Source organism: Chrysemys picta, chromosome 1, assembly GCF_011386835.1.
Source record: "Chrysemys picta bellii isolate R12L10 chromosome 1, ASM1138683v2, whole genome shotgun sequence".
Lineage (NCBI taxonomy): Eukaryota > Metazoa > Chordata > Testudines > Emydidae > Chrysemys > Chrysemys picta.
The window spans coordinates 237,745,839-237,766,526 of NC_088791.1; the positions used below are offsets into that span (position 1 = coordinate 237,745,839).

The 20,688-nt window shown below is 46.7% G+C and overlaps 1 protein-coding gene across 1 annotated transcript in view; it reads right to left on the minus strand.

Moving 5' to 3' along the window:
• Positions 1-11,313: 11,313 nt before the first annotated feature.
• Positions 11,314-20,688, minus strand: part of LONRF2 (LON peptidase N-terminal domain and ring finger 2) — a 68,625-nt gene continuing 59,250 nt past the window's right edge. Inside the window, exon 12 of the mRNA XM_065580885.1 lies at positions 11,314-11,915. Within this exon, the coding sequence (XP_065436957.1) occupies positions 11,865-11,915 (51 nt within the window). The 3' untranslated portion in view covers positions 11,314-11,864. The remainder of the gene's footprint in view (positions 11,916-20,688) is intronic.

A 20,688-nucleotide genomic window follows, 5' to 3' on the forward strand; every position in this document is an offset into this window, starting at 1 on the left:
AGCCATTGAATCCCTGGGTGTCTTAAGCCTCCAGTGTCTGAATAGAGCCCAGGCACTGTCCCTGTCTTGGCGTCTCTAAGCACACTTTGGGGGAGCAGATCCTCTACCTGGCACCCACTCTTGAGAGTTGTGCCCCCACCTGCCCTACAACCAGTGCAGACCCCACAAACTCCTCCCATAGCTTAAACACACCATCTCCAAGACCTTCACCCAGAGATGTAAGCCTGCTGCTTTACCTCTTCATGGGGACACATGGTAGATGTAACTTGTGAAACGCACCATCACTTTGCATGGGATTCTAACACACTATTGTCCTTCCTTTACTAGTAAGAGAAATACACAGATGTACACAAAAATAATAAACCCTACACACATTTCCCTAGCTCAATGGCCTTATCACTGCAGAACATTCTTTGGGCTGGTGTCAGGGTTGCCTAGGGCCATCCAGAGTCCTTCCGATGCAATGTAGGGCCTGGATTCTGAAACTTGGACCCTTCTCCCCACCAGCTCACCTATTCTGGTGTTGGCTCATCCATTCCCTTCCTTCTTCCTGCCCAAAACATCCTCTGTGACTCTCTGAGTCTTCCCTTAGTGAGTCCTTTTATCACCTTCTACTTTGTCTCCTGTGTCTCTTTGTCCCTCTTCTAGCATTTCCACTCTCTTCATATCCCTCTCCCTTCAGACAAAAACAGGGGCATCTTCTCCCAGCTCAAGCAAACCTATTGTCCCAAGATGCTTGTTGAGTCTCTTGTTGAGTACTAAGGTCCCACCATTATCTCAGGTCTGGGAGGTACATGCTTAAAAGCTTATCAGCAAAGGTGCATATACAAAGACAGAGGGACATTCATGATACCGCAATTTTCATAGCAAAAGCTCCAGAATAACTTCATGATACCAGCAAGAATTCATGACATACATAGGTTCCCCAAATCACCACAACATAGATCAAAGACAGGTTAGCTGAGAGTCACCTACATGCTTCACTATAACAGAACCAGGGAGATGATTGGTTTGGCATCTGTTTCTTCATTAAATAAACCTCCTGTTTATGTTACCTCGTGAGAACTTTGCTTTCAAGAAAGTGTATATGAAAGGATCCAGATTTGGTCTGCCTTTGAGACACACTGTGTTAAGAAAGCACCTTGGGAGGAGTATCTGGGGACTGATAGCCAGCTGTTATAGCAAACATCTATGACAAGTTCCCCGCAACCAACAGAGAAAAGTGGCTTTCTTATACAAGGGAATCAGTGAAACTGACTATAAACAACATTCTGTCGGGTACACAAACTAAACATACTGAACAAATCAGAGAAAATATTTTTTCTGCCTAATCTTTTTCATTGATAATAATGGACAATGCTGTAAAAGCTAAATAATATAAAAAAATAAATCAGATAACTCAGTGACACCTACATCCCGCAATCTCATTAATGTTTTATGTGAGAGCTAAACCTTCTTGATATATCAAATAAACCCTGTAATTACATTGCTTAAGTAGGAAATTAAGTAGCATCATATTAATTACCTACATGGCCCTTGTTTTCTTGTCTGTGTCAGTCCTACCAAGAGATGAGAAGGATAACTGTTTCCTGCTGACTTTCCTATGTATCTGTGCAAAACTATTGTGGTAATTAGAAACACTTGCCTAACATTGCCCAGATTTACAGAGATGAATGAAATAAAGTTTTCTTTCTTGTTGCTACAGTGTCCTTCAATAGCTCTCACTTGTTCATACATGTGGGGGCATGTACTTAGTACTATTCTCTATTTGTGATCAGCTGCAGCTTGAATTTGAATGCAGTTCTGTTTAATGTATTCAAAAGCCATGTGGGGAAGCCCTGAATTGCAATGATTTTTCCAATAAAATATGTCCCCTCGTCTCATGCAGGTAGCATCTATGTCTCTGTGATGTCCAATAGACAAACCTGCTAACTCTCATTGCCTTACTCCTCAATACTTTTTTAAAGAAATGCACAAACTGCATGTTTCTGAAGCAAATCTCACACTAGACTTCCTACCTAGTTACTTGAACCATCATCATTAAACGTAACCCAGCCATTGATCAATACTGTATGTGTGCTCTTCCTACTCGGTGATCGTGAATTGAACCGTATAACATGTGCATTGTAATGGAAGATGTATCTGAGTGTATCCTACTGTCCTCTCCCAATTTCTTTTTCAATAACTATATTTGAAATAAAAATAATTCACTAAAGTTTCCCTCCATCTTTTAGCTCTATCTAATCTGATCTAAGGTATTTGCAACATGCACAGTATGGGCACATTTAGGCACCTGGGCCCAAATCCTCAAAGATATTTAGGCACCCAAATCAATTATTTCAGTGGGAAGTAGGTACCTAAATACCTTTGAGAATCTGGGCCCTAGTTCTGGGGGAGATTTTCATATCAGATTGGAGGAACCTCTCAAAGTGTGAAAGGTGAACTGTGCAGTTTTTTCAGATTAGTTCACTTCAGCAGTTTAAGAGAGTAATGGTCCAGGAAGATCCACTTTTGCTCCATTTACTTTTGTCACAATGCCTCTCCATTTAAAAAAAAAAAAACAGTGGCTTTAGATCATCTCCCCCACTTTTCACAGAAAAGCCTGAGTTAGCAGCATTAAGTCCCACCCCCATACTGACATTTATGCAAATAGAATTCTCCCGTCTCTTTCACACTCTTTGCTTGTCTGTTCCTACATTGTTCTGGTTAAAGTTGTTACATTACTGTCTACTAGTAGCGAGTAGGAAGAGGAAAAAACTCACAGAGTAACAAAATCTCAGTTTACAGCTCAATAATTAATGTGTCCATGGGGTCTGGGGTATCATTATTTCACAAAACACAAACGGACACAAATTGTTGAGAGAAAAGGGATGTGTCCAAAAGACAAAGAACAGAAAAAGCTAACATTCAAGTAGTCCCATTGATTTCAACAGGCCTCTTTGTGTGAGTCAGATGAAGAGGATTTGTCCATAACATATTTTGGCCAGATCCTCCCCGCTGGTATAATTCCATTGACTTTAATGCTTGACACCAGTTGAGGATCTGACTCGTTGGCTCCCCTCTCTCACACAATTAGAATCACATTCTAGATCCAGAGTGCCAAACTCAATTCGTGGCAAAGGCTAAATTACATTTTTAATCAGGGTGTGTGAGCTGAATCTACAAGTTAGGGCCATATTCTACCTTTGATCCATAGTAGATCTTTTGTTGTTAACTATGGGAGGTTTGCATTTGCCCTTTCAAGCTCCTCCACATGCAACTACTTGATTTGCCCATGCAATTGATGTAACTGAACAAAATAGTTGTATAATTGCACACCTAAATTAAATTGAGATTGTTGTGAATGTTGGATTAACTGGTGATTCCCTGGATTTTTAGAGCTTGTCTACATGGGAAGATTGACTGGAATAGCTGTTACACAATAAACTATGCTGCAATAGGTATTCCAGAATAGCTCCCTATGTGGACATTCTATTCTGAAATAAAAGTCTCCATTTCAGAATAATTACTGTGTTTTGTGTATAAAGTGACTCTTACTGTGGAACAGATCTACACAGGGAGCTATTCTGGGATACCTAGCATGGTCAATTTGCTTGTGTAGATGAGCCCTATTAGTGACTGTGTTGATTAGCAATGCACTTGAACAAACTTACCTCTAAGTTATAGTATTTCTGTGGTGGGATAAAAGACTTCACCTTAAGCACCTTCCATGAACACTAAATTGACTTTAAAGAAAAGCAGGCTCTCTTTATGTCTGTCTTTTAGCTTACAGTATGTATCAAAACTGTGTTGTAGGATTACTTTTGCCCAGCTACAATCCGCCCCTAGAAAGAGGCTATATTCATCCTAACTGCAGGATTTCCATTAACACAGCAGTTACACTGTCATTTGGGCAGAAAGCCAAAGTAAAAACACTGCTTCATTTGCTCTGCCACTGTCCTGAAGTCACATCCTTTATAGGTCCTGCACACACTCAGATGAAGCAGCCAGTTGTTGAATGGAGGCAACCATTCTCCACAAAAACAAGAGATATGAACAATGAATGAAGAAGCAACACGAAAGCTGAGTATGTGTTAATTTGGGAGTCAAGGGTTGGGATTAACTTCCAGCAGAGGGCATTGCTAATATTGACTGCTGTCTGCAAGGCCTTAGAAAGACTGTCCTCCCCTTTTCCACTTGGAATAAATGTTTAAAAGGGGGGAACCTGGGTGAGAAGATGATCTTTTAGATATGAATTTCTTGAGAATTTATTTAGCGGGTGGAAAGTGAAGAGCCTTCAAACATTAGAGCATGGAGTAGGCCTCAATTTTGGTAATGTAGAGTTTACAGCAGAGTGTCTCTAAGGAGGCAGAGGGTTTGTCATTCTTGGACTCCATTGACCACAGTCTCTCTTTACCCCAGCTTCAACAACCCCCACCCGGGCAGAACTCACCATGTTTGGGTGTTAGCTGAGATGCATGCTTGCCAAGAGTCAATGAAAAAGTGCTTGGTATGTGCATGTACTAACAATCACGCTTCTGTGTATTGTTTCTTGTGCTTCTGCAGATGTGGCCTTGAGGGGAACCCCCTACACACCAGCAAAGTGTCTCCGCCAGATAAGGAAGCGACCAAGGCGGAGCAAGAAGGACATGTTCCAGGAGGTGCTGCAATCCTATGAGGCAGAAAAAAGAGAATGCACAGAGTGGAGAGAAATGAAAAGGCAGGACAGAAAGGAGATTGAGGAGAACATTGAAAAGGCCCATGAGCAGATGATAAAAGTCATGGAGGAGCAAACAGAAGCTGAAGTCCCTAATCACACTTCAGTCAAAACACACACGTGCTTGCCCCCCATTGCAGCTGATACAGAACTGTTTCCAAGCCCTCCCCAAAATCCTCCCACACATTCCATGCAACTTCTCAGAACATCTTGGTACCCCATTCACTCCACCCCTTTGGACAGCTTCCAAAATGATAGCTGGATTTACGCACAGCTATGAGAGCCTCCAATGTCCTGCACCACTACCTCCCTTCCCACCAAGCCTTTTCTGTGTGTTAACTGGTATTTAATAAAAACAAACTCTCTGAAAGAAAACCAATCTTTATATGTGTCCTACAGATAGTGATTGCAGCTGGTAGTAAAACATGGACATGCAGTTTAATCATTTGCTTATTGCAAATCCCACTCAGGAATCACCACAAGTGTTAAGCAAACAAACAAAACTCAAATTAATGAAGAATGGTAGATTGCTATATAGAAATACACATTACTGGTTCTCATTATCAAAATGTTGCCTCAAAGCCTCTCTGATTCGAATTGCCCCCAGTTTTACCCCTCTAATAATCCTTGTATCAGGCTGCTCAAAATCAGTGGCCAGGTGATCTGCCTCTGCGCTACACCCATGAGCAAACTTTTCATCCCTAGCCTCACAAAGATTATGGAGCATGCAGCAGGCAGCTATGATCATTGGAATGTTTTCTTCACTTAGATCTTACCTGCCATAAAGACATCTCCAGCGCCCTTTTAATCTGCCAAATACACATTCCACGGTCATTCTGCACCTACTCAGCCTACTGTTGAAGCACTCCTTTCTGCTATCCAGGTTTCACATGTAAGACACCATGAACCATAGGAGTAAGGGGTACACTAGGTCTCCCAGGATCACTATGGGCATTTCAACATCCCCCACTGGAATCTTCTGGTCTGGAAAGAAAGTTCCTGTTTACAGCTTTCTGTACAGGCCACAGTGTTCTTGAAGATACGTGCATCATGCACCTTTCTGGACCACCCCCAGTGATCAACAAGCACTTGAAATTTCATGGAGAAGTACCCCTTTCTATTGATGTATTCCGTTGCAAGATGGTCTGAGGCCAAAATTGGAATATGCGTTCCACCTATTGCCCCTCCACAGTCAGAAAATCTGATTTCCGCAAAGCCATCCACTATTTCACGCACATTTCCAAGAATCATGGGCCTTTGTAGCAGGATGCGATTAATGGCCCACACACTTGCATTAACATTGCCCTAATGGTTGGCTTTCCAGTTCCAAACTGATTCACAACCAACTGCTCCAGAAAGCAGTCTGGAGTCACCAGCTTCCACACTGCGATGGCCATGCACTTGTCCACCAGACGGCAACTCTCATTTTGGTGTCCTTACACTGCAGAGCTGGGGTGAACTCTGCAAACAGTTCCAGGAAGGAGGCTTTCTGCATCTGAAAGTTCTGCAGCCACGGCTCGTCATCCCAGACCTGCATAATGATGTGATCCCACTACTCAGTGCTTGCTTCCCAAGCCCACTGTGTGTAGCTGCTCCATGAATGCCCGAAGTAATCTGGTGTTGTTTCTCTCCGTGGCACAGAGTAGGTCAGGCACTTCCGATTCCTGCTCCGATTGGGAGTTCACGATATACTGCATGGCCATCCATGAAGTGTTAATGGCAGTTACCACAACAGAGATGGTGGGCATATAGTAAACAAGGGCCATTGAAAAATGCTGTGAAATGCAGTCAGAAGCCCATAGAATGCTGGGACGGAAAGAACTGACTCATGGGACATTGAGCCAGCACCTATGATGCACTGCAATCCACTCCGCCTTCCCACAAGTCCTAGCGGCAGAAGGTGGCGAGTAGCACAGTGGGATAACTACCCACAGTGTACTGCTCTTACTGTCAATTCTAGAGCACCAAGTGTACAGGTGCTCTGCTGACCGAGGGAGCGTAGTGTGAACATGCAATAGCGATGTTATTATAGCACTTTCTGATCATCGACATAACTTTTTCAACAAAACTCTGTAGTGTAGACAAGGCCTGAGTTTGCAAAGGTCATTCCTTGGGGAGGAAGAGGGGAGATCTACTTCTGTATCTTTTATAGGTAGGATTCTTACGGTGAATTTAGTAATGAAAGAATGTTACATCCATAAGGTCACCTTATAAAGTAGATGGAGCATGTATAACATGTGGGAAATACGTCACTGAGTACGGCCTTAGTTTCTACTCTGTCAACATATTGTTAAGGAAGGAAACATCCTTATATATGGGTATTCGAAACCCTGGTATGAGAGACATTTATCCATTGTTAATGGTTATAGTGACCTCTTGTGGCAGATTCTAAATGTTTTAGAATGATCTGAATTATTTTGTGCCTGTTTGTACCTCTGTATCTTTCTTAAGCATTTCTAAAATGCCCATCACTGTTCATAAGAGAACCAGCAAACTCAGAAATTAAGCTGGTCTACTTGCTTGCCACTTAAAGTTTATGTTAGGTCCCTCATTTAGATATTCAGAGACGTTAGAAGCTGAGAATTTTAAAATATAGTTATAATGCAGAGAGGGCAATGCTATAGCGGAAAGAAAGATGTAATAGTGGAAGGCACTTAGGCCTAGATTCACAATGGGGACTTGGGCTTGCAGTGTTTAACATTTTAATGCCCTGCCACCTGGTGGAATTTACAACCCTAGGTTAGGTGCCCAGGCTCCTGCTACAATACAGGGGCAGGCACCCAAAAAAATGAGCGCTCTCGCTTAGACTGTGGGACACAAAGGGTATGTCTACACTACGGGATTAATCCGAATTTACAGAATTCGAATTTTGGAAACAGATTGTATAAAGTCGAATGTATGTGGCCACACTAAGCACATTAATTCGGCGGTGTGCGTCCATGTACCGGGGCTAGCGTCGAGTTCTGGAGCGTTGCACCAGGGGTAGTTATCCCATAGCTATCCCATAGTTCCTGCAGTCTCCCCTGCCCATTGGAATTCTGGGTTGAGAGCCCAGTGCCTGATGGGGCAAAAAACATTGTCGCAGGTGGTTCTGGGTACAGCCTCACCCCTCCCTCCATGAAAGCAACGGCAGACAACCGTTTCGCGCCTTTTTTCCTGGGTGAACACAGCAGACGCCATACCACGGCAAGCATGGAGCCCGCTCAGCTCAAGACAGCAGTCATGAACATTGTAAACACTGTTGTCAGAGGCTACCGGTGTGGTGCTCTGCTTTCTCCTATGTTGATATCACTCGGCTGTGTGCGTGTGTTCCCTCTGTGTGCTGTCCCAGCTTTGCGCAGATAACAGACCCGAAGAGAACCCCCAATAACCACAGAGTCTAGTAAGATGCAAAGTCACGTCGACTAGGTTTACTGTGACCTTGGACACTGTGACGTTGTGCAGTCTATATGGTTCTATAAAAACTTGATAATAAGTCAATATAATGTAACTGAGATAGTTTTAGAGAAAATACGGTAATAAGTGAATGTAACGTAACTGGGATATGCTTCATGCAAAAGGTCTCTTGTAAGGTATCATTACAAAGCTTATAATCTACTGAGTATGATCATCTGCTTTGTATAAATGTACCACTCTTGTATCTAAAACTAGAAATATAAAATGTAACTCTGAGGGCCTATTGTAATTGTGTAAAGTGTGGACCATTAATGATGGTTTGGAATCTTGATGACTCCCATTGTCTGCAGATGGTTGTATTTACCTGTGAGTCTTCCTGTATATGTGTGTGCTGGCAAGTGAGTAATGAAGTCTTGCAGTGACATGTGATCATGTCACCTGAACTGGAATCCATCTTTAACCTAGTGCTTTTCCAGTGAGGGGGGGTGGAAACCCAGAGAGACAAAGAGTTCCTGCCTTATGCAAAAGATATATAAAGGGGGGAAGAGAACAGAGAGAGAGGAGAAGCCATCATGAAGAATCCCCTAGCTATCACCTGAGCTGGAACCAGAGCTGTACCAGGGGAAAGAATTGTGCCAAGGCCTGGAAGGTGTCCAGTCTGAGAAAAACTTACTGAAGCATCTCTGAGGGTGAGATTATCTGTATTCAGTTTGATTAGGCATAGATTTGCGCATTTTATTTTATTTTGCTTGGTGACTAACTTTGTTCTGTCTGTTACTACTTGGAACCACTTAAATCCTACTCTCTGTGTTTAATAAAATCACTTTTTATTTAATAATTTACTCAGAGTATGTATTAATACCTGAGGGAGCAAACAACTGTGCATATCTCTCTATCAGTGTTATAGAGGGCGAACAATTTATGAGTTTGCCCTGCATAAGCTTTATGCAGGGTAAAACGGATTTATCTGGGTTTAGACCCCATTGGGAGTTGGGCATCTGAGTGCTAAAGACAAGCACACTACTGTGAGCTGTTTTCAGGTAAACCTGCAGCTTTGGGACAGGAGATTCAGACCCTGGATCTGTGTCTGGAGCCAGACGGGAGTGTCTGGCTCAGCAAGACAGGGTGCTGGAGTCCTGAGCTGGCAGGGAAAACAGGAGCAGGGGTAGTCTTTGCACATCGGGTGGCAGCTCCCAAGAGGGTTTCTGTGATCCAACCCGTCACAGACACAACTGCAGTTCCCTGTAGGTTTCTTAGCCTAACTCAGGGCATACTACGAGAAAGTGCCTCTTGGCCATGGACCCGGCTCAGTCAGTGGCGGGACTTTCCACTGCCCCCTCGGCCGGACAAAGACCCCAGGGATACATTCTTATACACAGGTACAAACAAGTTACACATCACTCCTGACATATTGAGGTGCAACCCCTCTACGCAGCAAGGTACAACCCCTCTACGTAGTAAGGTGCCGCCTCTCACCTTGTACATGTTGGTTCGAACAAAACAACACTATCCATCATATTCCCCTTTTGGCCCTGTCATTGGGATGGGGCAGCCTGTTCCTTGTTGTGTGTGGAATGTACAAATATGCAAATGTTCTGATATCTGGTGTCCAGTACCTTTTAGGTATATCTCTTTTTGCAGCATCAGCCCTTTCCTTGTCAGCTTCTGTGAGCAGGGCCTGCCTCTGGCTCACAGCTTAACTTTGCTTTATGTTAGCAAAGTCTTGACCATTACTTTAGTTCAGGCCTTAGGCCTCATACCGGGCCTCTGATACCAAGGTTTATATCTCAGGGCCTCCTCTTACTACAAACACCTCATGCATTATCGTGCAGTTTATGCTGAACCAGGACCAGAAAAACGAGGCGAGGAGGAGGCGGCGACAGCAGCGCGGCGACGAGAGTGATGAGGACATGGACACGGACACAGACTTCTCTCAAACCACGGGTCCCGGCGCTTTGAAGATCATGTTGTTGATGGGGCAGGTTCTATCCGTGGAATGCCGATTCTGGGCCCGGGAAACAAGCACAGACTGGTGGGACCGCATAGTGTTGCGGGTGTGGGATGATTCCCAGTGGCTGCAAAACTTTTGCATGCGTAAGGGCACTTTCATGGAACTTTGTGACTTGCTTTCCCCTGCCCTGAAGCGCCAGAATACCAGGATGAGAGCAGCCCTCACAGTTGAGAAGCGAGTGGCGATAGCCCTGTGGCAGCTTGCAACGCCAGACAGCTACTGGTCAGTTGGGAATCAATTTGGAGTGGGCAAATCTACTGTGGGGGCTGCTGTCATGCAAGTAGCCAAAGCAATCATCGAGCTGCTGCTACGAAAGGTAGTGACTCTGGGAAATGTGCAGGTCATAGTGGATGGCTTTGCTGCAATGGGATTCCCTAACTGTGGTGGGGCGATAGATGGAACCCATATCCCTATCTTGGCACCGGAGCACCAGGGTAGCCAGTACATAAACTCCAAGGGGTACTTTTCAATGGTGCTGCAAGCACTGGTGGATCACAGGGGACGTTTCATCAACATCAACGTGGGCTGGCCAGGAAGGGTTCATGACGCTTGCATCTTCAGGAACACTACTCTGTTTAAACGGCTGCAGCAAGGGACTTACTTCCCGGACCAGAAAATAACTGTTGGGGATGTTGCCTATACTTATCCTTGGGGACTCAGCCTACCCCTTAATGCCATGGCTCATGAAGCCATACACAGGCAGCCTGGACAGGAGTCAGGAGCTGTTCAACTACAGGCTGAGCAAGTGCAGAATGGTGGTAGAATGTGCATTTGGCCATTTAAAAGGTCACTGGCGATCGTTACTGACTCGCTCAGACCTCAGCCAAACCAATATTCCCATTGTTATTGCTGCTTGCTGTGTGCTCCACAATCTCTGTGAGAGTAAGGGGGAGACCTTTATGGCGGGGTGGGAGGCTGAGGCAAATCGCCTGGCTGCTGATTATGTGCAGCCAGACACCAGGGCGATTAGAAGAGCACACCAGGAAGCGCGGCGCATCAGAGAAGCTTTGAAAACCAGTTTCATGACTGGCCAGGCTACCGTGTGAAAGTTCTGTTTGTTTCTCCTTGATGAAAACCTGCCCCCTTTATTGACTCATTCTCTGTAGGCAACCCACCCTCCCCTTTCGATCACAGCTTGCTTTCAAAGGAAATAAAGTCACTATCGTTTAAAAATAATGTATTCTTTATTAATTGATTATAAAAAGAGGGAGAGAACTGAGAAGGTAGCCTGGGTGGGGTTTGGGAGGAGGATCGGAGGGAAGGAAAAGGCCACTAAAAAAAGGTTAAAATAATGACAGCCTTTTGCTTGGGCTGTCCACTGGGGTGGAATGGGAGGGTGCACGGAGCCTCCCCCCACCCCCCACGTTCTTACACATCTGGGTGAGGAGACTATGGAACATGGTGAGGAGGGAGGGTGGTTATACAGGGGCTGCAGCGGCAGTCTGTGATCCTGCTGCCGTTTCTGAAGCTCCACCAGATGCCGGAGCATGTCTGTTTGCTCACACAGCAGTCCCAGTGTTGCATCCTGCCTCCTCTGATCTTCCTGCCGCCACCTCTCATCTCGAGCGTCTCTCCTCTCCTCACGTTGGTCCCTCCTGTCCTCACGTTGGTCCCTCCTGTCCTCACGTTGGTCCCTCCTGTCCTCACGTTCACTGGCATTGTTCCTATACTTTGAAATCGTGTCCTTCCACTCATTTAGATGAGCTCTGGATTCCATGATTTCCGCGAACATCTCGTCTCATGTCCTCTTCTTCCGACGCCTTATCTGAGATAAGCCTCCCTCCTCTGTCCCGAAGGCTGAAAAATTTGCAGCTGCAGGAGGGAGAGAAAAAAGGAGAGAATTTTTTTAAAAGATACATTTTACAGAACAATGCTTATACTCTTTCATGGTGAACAACACTATTCACATTACATAGCACATGTGATTTCTGTGCAAGGTCTCATTTTGCCTCTTAATATTGAGGGCCTGTGGCTTTGCTGCTAGAGATCACAGACGCAGGTCCGGACAACAGAATTCGGCTTGCATGCAGCCATGGTAAGCCATTGTCTTTCGGCTTCTGCGCCCTCCTTTCCCACATACCAAGCAAAGCTCGTTGAGTGCTGCGGTTTTCCTGTTAACCTTCAGCAGCAGAAAACAAACTAACCCCCCTCTCCCCCCATCCAATTTTCTGGGATGATGGCTTTATCCCTCCCCGCACCACGTGGCTGGTATCAGGGAAGATCCCTGCTAGCCACACGTGAAAAGCTCAGCACCAATCCCCGCCCCCACCCCGCGCTTGGCTTACTACAGGGAAGGATTTCTTTTCAGCCACAGGCAAACAGCCCAGTAGGAAGGGCCACCTCTGTCCCCTTAATTAAATTCCCGTATTTCAACCAGGTTACCATGAGCGATATCACTCTCCTGAGGATTACACAGCGAGATAAAGAATGGATGTTGCTTGAATGCCAGCAAACACCGGGACCATACGCTGCCAGGCTTTGTCATGCAATGATACCGGATTACTTGCTACTAGCATGGCGTGGTCAAGTGTCCTACCACAGAGGACGGAATAAGGCTGCACTGCCCAGAAACCTTCTGCAAAGGCTTTTGGAGTACCTCCAGGAGAGCTTCATGGAGATGTCCCTGGAGGATTTCTGCTCCATCCCCTGACATGTTAACAGACTTTTCCAGTAGCTGTACTGGCCGCGAATGCATCCCAAGTTCTCAGGGCAACTTAATCATTAAAAAACGCTTGCTTTTAAACCATGTTTTATATTTTAAAAGGTAAACTCATCTGAGGTCCCTTCCATGGGGTCATGGTCTTGGATACTGGCTTGGGAGGGTACTTCAATCAGGCTGAGAAAAAGATCCTGGCTGTTGGGGAGAACGGAGTGCTATGTGCTCTCCGCAGGCTCGTCCTCCTCCTCCTCCTCTTCCCCGTCCGCAGAATCCTCAGGTGTGGCTGATGAGATTACCCCCGCCTCGGAATCCACGGTCAGAGGTGGGGTAGTGGTGGCTGCCCCGCCTAGATGTGCATGCAGCTCAGCGTAGAAGCGGCATGTCTGCGGCTCTGACCCGGAGCGACCGTTTGCCTCCTTTGTTTTCTGATAGGCTTGTCTGAGCTCCTTGACTTTCACGCAGCACTGGTCTGAGTCCCTACTGTGGCCTCTCTCCATCATGCCCTTGGAGATTTTTTCAAAAGTTTTGGCATTTCATCTTTTCGAACGAAGTTCTGCTAGCACTGAATCCTCTCGCCATATAGCGATCAGATCCAGTACCTCCCGTACGGTCCATGCTGGTGCTCTTTTTCGATTATCGGCCTGCATGGTTACCTGTGTTGATGAGCTCTCTGTGGTCACCTGTGCTCTCCTCTGCTGGGCAAACAGGAAATGAAATTCAAATGTTCGTGGGGCTTTTCCTGTCTACCTGGCCAGTGCATCCGAGTTCAGATTGCTGTCCAGAGTGGTCACAACTGTGCACTGTGGGATAGCTCCCGGAGGCCAATACCATCGAATTGCGGCCACACTAACCCTAATTTGAAACGACAATATCGATTTCGGCACTACTCCGCTCGTCGGGGAGGAGTACAGAAATCGATTTTAAGAGCTCTTTATTTCGAAATAAATGGCTTCGTTGTGTGGACGGGTGCAGGGTTAATTCGATTTAACGCTGCTAAATTCAAATTAAACTCATAGTGTAGACCAGGCCAAAGGTTCAAAACCCCACACTGCCTGTTTGGAGCAGGGACTTCAACCCAGTTCTCCTGAATGTCCTAAACACCAGGCTATAGAGTCAGTCATTTGCATGTACTCTCTGACCTGATATTTAATTATTTATACAAAGTGGCACAGCTTCCACCGAAGAGAGCCCCCACCCCAGAATACCCCAGAGGCCAGTGGCTGGGGTACCCTCCTGGGGGGTGGGAGAGCTGAGTTCAAGTATCTGATCCAAATCAGACCAAGTGGAGATTCGCCCCTGCCTCCCACTTCCAAAGTGAGTGCTGTCACCATGGGGGTTAGGGCCGGCTTTAGGAAGTGCGAGGCCCGATTCAAATAGTTTCGACGGGGCCCCGGCAGGGTTGACTTAAAAAAAAAAACATAAAAAAACCACATGGGGCTTGTACTCACTGGGCTGCGCTCCTAGTCTTTGGCGGCGGGTCCTTCACTCGCTACGGGTCTTCGGTGGCACTGAAGGACCTGCTGCCAAAGACACAGAGCGCCGTCGGGTGAGTAAAAATTAAAAAGGCGCCTCTAGCCAGGGAAGGGATTCTCTGCCACTTGCCCCCCACTCTGGGCGGCCCTGCCACTCAGCGTGGGGCCCTCTTAGGCGCGGGGCCCGATTCGGGGGAATTGGTGGAATTGGCCTAAAGCCGGCCCTGATGGGGGTGATGGGTTTAAGGTGAAGGCAGCAGCCTGACAATGCGCTCAGAGACCGGCAAGGGAACGCCTAGCTTGTGAATCCCGCCCAGCCTTAGGAGCGAGCTAGACACCAAGTAGCTCAGCGGTGCCAAGCCTTAGTCAGCTTTGCACAGGTCCTGCAGCAGCTGAGCAGTTTGTTTTGCCTAAATGCTGGATTTAAGCACCTAAAAGGGCAGGTAGGTGCCTACGTCCCCCTTGTGAATCCAGCCCTTAGACACCCTCATGGCACCCAGAAGTAATGCTGACTCTGCTGCACAGTTATTTCTGTCCAAGAACTTACACCTGGTGCAAGCACAGGTATATGTGTGCTCCTTGGTCCTGCCTACAGACACCGCTTGGATGGGTCATTCATTCCAGTGTTCAGCGCTCCAGTTTGTAGAAACGTTACTCCAGCGGTAAGAAGCAGGAATGAAAGCAAAATGGAGAAGAGGCAGCTGCCTTTTTATATCCTTTGCCACGTGGCCTGTACTTCCTCTGTCCCAAACACAAGCTCACAGCACATGGCATGGAAAAGCCTTGAAGTCCCCTATCCATGGGCATGTCCCTACATGTCTTGCGGACTCATAAAGTGTAGTCCCTGGCTTTTTCAATGGGTTCATTGGACAGCTGATGACCCTTGATGGGCCATTGAACAGGGCAGGCAGTGCTGATGCACAAACACAGCACAAGTTTGGAAATACATATATACCATACATATTTATAACTCACAAAACAAAGGTGATACAAACATATAAACAAGATGATCATCCTTGGCAAATCATAACATTTTCACAGATACTTTACAGGGCATATCTGCTCAGATTTCTTGCAATGTAACAATATTGGTGTTATCAAGATCATAAAGTGTCTCCCATATTCCATACAGCGTCACAGTCAGTAATAAGCATAGCTGGACTAAGAAATTCCTGGGCCTTTGACGTCAGCATTTCTTCAGACCAGGAGGCGCTTATTACTTCAGATAACCTCCAATTATCATCATCGTTAGGCTTGGCAAGATTCGGTTTAAATTGCTAGGCGTGGGTAAACGTCAATTTCGCCTGACACAGAAATCAATGGGAAAAAATCCATCTATAAGAGTCGGCAAGCGCAGCCTACCTCAAACGTAGTGCCCACAGGGAGCTGGTGCAATGGGGCACATGGCCATGCAGAGAGCCCTCTGCAGCCCCACTGTCATGGCCCCACTCACTCCCTCCCAGGTGGGGAGTACAGGAGATGTTCCCAGGCAGGAGCCGCTCAACAATGGGGTGGACTTCCCTGCAGATGGGGATTTGTCCTCCTCCTCCTCATGGCCCTGGCCAGGAGTCTCTACTCCATCCTGCCAGGTAGAGTGACCAGCTGTCCCAATTTTATAGGGACAGTCCCAATTTTGGGGTTTTTTTCTTATATAGGCTCCTATTACCCCCCCCCCCCCCCGTCCCAATTTTTCGCACTTGCTGTCTGGTCACCCTACTGCCAGGACTGCAAACTCCTCCACTCCTCATGCCTGCAGGGATCCAGTGGCACTGTCTCCAAAGCCATGAAGAGAGCCCTCACAAGCTCTGCTGCCACAGCCTCACTCAGCGGCTGAAAACATAGGGGCCATCCCCAGGCAGGAGCCATTCAGCAATGGGAGTGGCCTTCCTCTAGACTGCAGGGTCGTGGGTTTGCTCGTGGCTCTGGCTGGCATGGTGGGTGTCTGCTCCAATGGGCCAGGATCACAGCCTCCTCCTCACCTTGCACCCAGGTGTCTTGGGCCTCTTGGCTGTGCTGGGCCCTAACCCCAACCCCAATTAATTTCCTGCAACTGTGATAAAGTCAAAAATCAAAGAAAATTCTTAAAAATAAAAATCTATACAAATCCTCAAACTTAGACAAAAATGGAATTTTGCAAAGCCTAAATATAATACTATTTTTGACATATCCCTGTTTGTGATGATCATTGTTCCTTTTGACAGCAAAGATGCATATATTAAGGTATATTAGGGTGTAAACTCTAAGCAGAACCATGTGAAAACTGGAAGAAATGGCAACGCTCAGCAGATTTGTTACAGAAAATAAGCTGTGGTCACTGACTTCTGACATCAATATTTATTTCATGAGTAAATGTCAGAGGGCCAGAATGGTTTGCCAGGATCCTCTCTGACCTGAAGCATAACCACTAATTTTCTCAAATAAAAGAGTGAAAGCCTAGTAATTCGGGCAACAAATTATCATCTTAAGGCCTCTTTAGGGACCTATTCTCAGTCCAACAGAGCTCTAAAATAAGCATCACCCATGTAATACATGTTAAATTCCTTGTTAGCCCAGGATTAGGGTTACCATATTTCAGCAAGCAAAAAAGAGGACGGGAGGAGCCCCGCCCCTCCCACTTCCCGCCCCCCCAGAACCCCCAACCCTCCCCCCGTTCCTTGTCCCCTGACTGCCCCCTCCTGGGACCCCTGCCCCTAACTGCCCCCCAGGACTCCACTCCCTATCTAAGCCTCCCTGCCTCTTGTCCCCTGACTGCCCCAACCCTTATCCACACCCCCACCCCCAGACAGACCCCTGGGACTCCCATGCCCCATCCAACCACTCCCCACCCCCTGACAGCCCCCCCCGAACTCCCAACCCATCTAAACCCCTCTGCTCCCTGTCCCCTGACTGCTCCGATCCCTCTCCGCACTCCTGCCCCCTGACAGCCCCCCCCCAGAACTCCCAACCCATCTAAACCTCTCTGCTCCCTGTCCCCTGACTGCTCCGATCCCTCTCCCCACTCCTGCCCCCTGACAGCCCCCCCCCAGAACTCCCAGCTCCCCACCCCCCTGCTCCTTGTCCCCTGACTGCTCCCTCCTGGGACCCCTGTTCCTAACTGCCCTCCAGAACCCCACCCCCTACCTAAGACTCCCTGTTCCTTGTCCCCTAACTGCCCCCTCCTAAGACCCCCCCCAACTGCCCCCCAGGACCCTACCCCCTACCTGTACCCTGACTGCCCAAAACTTTCTCCACTCCCCCCAAAAAGCCCCCCCCCGTTTCTTGACTGCCCCCTCCAGAACCTCCCTGGCCCCCTTACCCTGCTGCTCAGAACAGGGTGTTGGGCTCTGTGCGAGCCGAGCCGGACACGTGGCTGCGCTCCCCAGCACAACAAAACCCGGTCCCTGGCCCTGCACAGTGCTGCCGGACCGGGTTGCAGGGGAGAGAGGCCAACTCAGAATGCAGGGCGGATCTGGCTCCTCTACAGCTGCTCCGGAGTCCAGCCCGGGACTTTCCTGCAGCCCTCCCAGCCGCTCGCTCTGCTCTGCCGGGGAGGGGGGAAATCCCGGACATTGTGAGTGCTTTACAAAATTCCCCCCGGACGCTATTTTTAGCGCAAAAAGGAGGACATGTCCGGGTAAATCCGGACGAATGGTAACCCTACCCAGGATGGTCTTTCCAAGTGCTTTCTCATGAACAGAGCAGTGTGTATTTTGTTTCTTTTGACTAATCCACAATCAAGCTGCCACATGTGAACAGGTCATTTCAGAACAAAACTATTGTATATTTTCTTTTACTACTAAGAATTTAAGTTAATTATTTTCTGTATCAGGAGTGGACATATCACAGTCCATGATTGTTCTCCATCTATATCTGCTAAAAAATACCCACCTGTTTCATATTAGTACAGGCAACCAGATTATTAACTTCAAATCAATTTGAGGAAAGCTAGCTTTTTTTCTTTTTGTGACCTGTTCTGATTTCTGCAAATATATTAGTCTTAATTATATTTACTGTATAGTACAGCCAAGTAATTAAACCCTCAGGTTGTTTGCAAACTCTACTTTAAATAGTTGGTGTTTGTGGTATGCAGTTGGTCACCAAAGTCATGGGATAATGTTAGTGGTCCCGGATTTAAAAAAAAACAAAACAAAAAAAACCCCAAACCAAAACCAGAATACCACCTAGCACACCCTTCTCATATACAAATATGAGTAGCCATAAGAAAAACAGATAGTTGTGTGAACAGCAACCTGCTTATGACTAAGGCTACAGTTTAGTCATGGTATTTTTAATTAAAGTAATGGAGAGGTTACGGGCAATAAACAAAAATAAACAGGCCTGTGACCTGTCCATGACTTACTATAAATACCCCTGACTAAATCTTAGCTGGGGGGCTCCTGCTCTGGGGGAGCGCCGGGGGAAGCCACTGCTCTGGGGAGTGCTGTTGGGGGGCCCACTGCTTTGGGGTGGGGGCAGGGCTAGCGGCACCAGCTTCTGGGAGCTGCCAAGCAGCAACTGCTCCTGCCGCCCCCAGAATCGCTGCTCAGGCGGTCCCTGGGATCAGTCGCACCGGCCGCTGCTTGGGGCCGCCCGAGCAGAAGCCGGTGAGGCTGGCCCCGGGGCAGCTCCAGCAGCAGCCGGTGCGACTGGCTTTGGGGCCGCCTGAGTGGCTGGCTACAGAGTGGCTCCAGCAGCAGCCGGTTTGGCTGGCCCTGGAGCCAGCTGCTTGGGTGGCCCTGGGGTCACCCACCCTGGTTGCTGCAGAAATCACAGAGCTCGTGAAAAGTCATGGAATCCGTGACTTCCCCAACCTCCATGACAGACACGGAGCCATACTTATGGCTATTCCTGAATGGCAAATAAAAAGGAATTTGAACCTGCATTCATGAGCTCTCTTTTGGCAGTATTCCACCAACTCTAGTTATTAGCTGTAGGTGAACAATGTGAGATCTGTACCACAATTCAACAACCGATAGGGCTTGGACTAGTGCATATTAGACACAAGGAGCAGGAACTTGGGGCACTGTACTCTTCTTTTTGATATTCAGTTATATGCTTTTTCCATTAAGACCAGGCACCAGCAAAGAAAGCAGGTGCTTGGGGAGGCCAATGGAAATGGACAGCACATCCGGGTCTTCGGCGGCGGGTCCCTCAGTCCCTCTCAGAGGGAAGGACCGGCTGCCGAATTGCCGCAGAAGAATGAAGCAGCGCGGTAGAGCCCCCGCCAAAGTGCTGCCAATCGCGGCTTTATCTATTTTTTTTTTCTTCGCCGCTTGGGGTGGCAAAAAAGCTGAAGCCAGCCCTGATTAAGACTAATAACTTTACAAAATAAAGCAGACTGATTTATTTAAAAAACCAAAGAGAAACAACTAATGCACTATATTAACCCACTGCTGTTGACTATTCACTGTGGCTTACTCCAATACTTCATGGAATTGAATTGACCGGTAATGGATTTTTCACTGCTGAGTTACTTCACAGTGAGAACAGCACGTGTATATAAATGCATACTCAGTAAAAGCAGATAAACTCTTTCTGATCAAGAGAAACAGCGTAATTAACCAACAGCTTGCTTGTACTTGTTTTTGTACTGCCGATTGTAGAACTGGAGCATTATACTACATGTAAGAGAGCATATTACATTAGTGTTTCACGTGGCTAAACACTATTCATTTTGCTTGGTTTTCCATCACAGTGATTACCTTTTTATACTTAATATAATTTCAAAATCTACAGGGGTTTCAAATCTCCCAAGTTTCAAAGTACAGCATTATGGCATCAAGTGTACTGGTAATGCCTCTTTTGCAGCTGGGGGTTTCAAGTGTTGTCAGAGGTAGCGTCTCCAGCTTTGCAGCCACCGATTGTGTCTTCTTGGCGCTAATGAAATACATAATTATTAATAATAGTAAGGCCATTACTAATTCCCTGAGCCATCCAAGTCCCTGGCCTTCAGATATTTAAATACTTTTTTTAAAGAAAAGGTGATTGTGACATTGGCAAAGCAAATGCCAGCTCTTGTCAAGGCTTTAGACCTCAACCCAGGACTGACAAGGGAAACCAGTCCAGCTCACCTGTGTGGAAGTAGGGTTAAGAAGGGTATTGGGCTTATCACAATGTGTTTAGTGTTTAGACTTTATTAAATGCTTGCAAAACACTACATGTATTAATCCTATTTATAAGATCTATATTCCATGCTATAAGGTAATACTTATGTTTCTGCTTTAAAATGGTAAAAAATTGTTCACCCTGTAACTGTCAACCTGTCAAAAGGGCTTGAATTCTGGAAAGAGGAAATAAAGATAGTGAGGGGAGGGCAGGAGCAATGAAACAGAAGCAGAGATCCCCAGAGTCATAGAATGGAATTATAGGACTGGAAGGGACCTCGAGAGGTCATCTAGTCCAGTCCCCTACATTCATGGCAGAACTATGTATTTTTGAGACCATCCCTGACAGGTGTTTGTCTAATCTGCTCTTA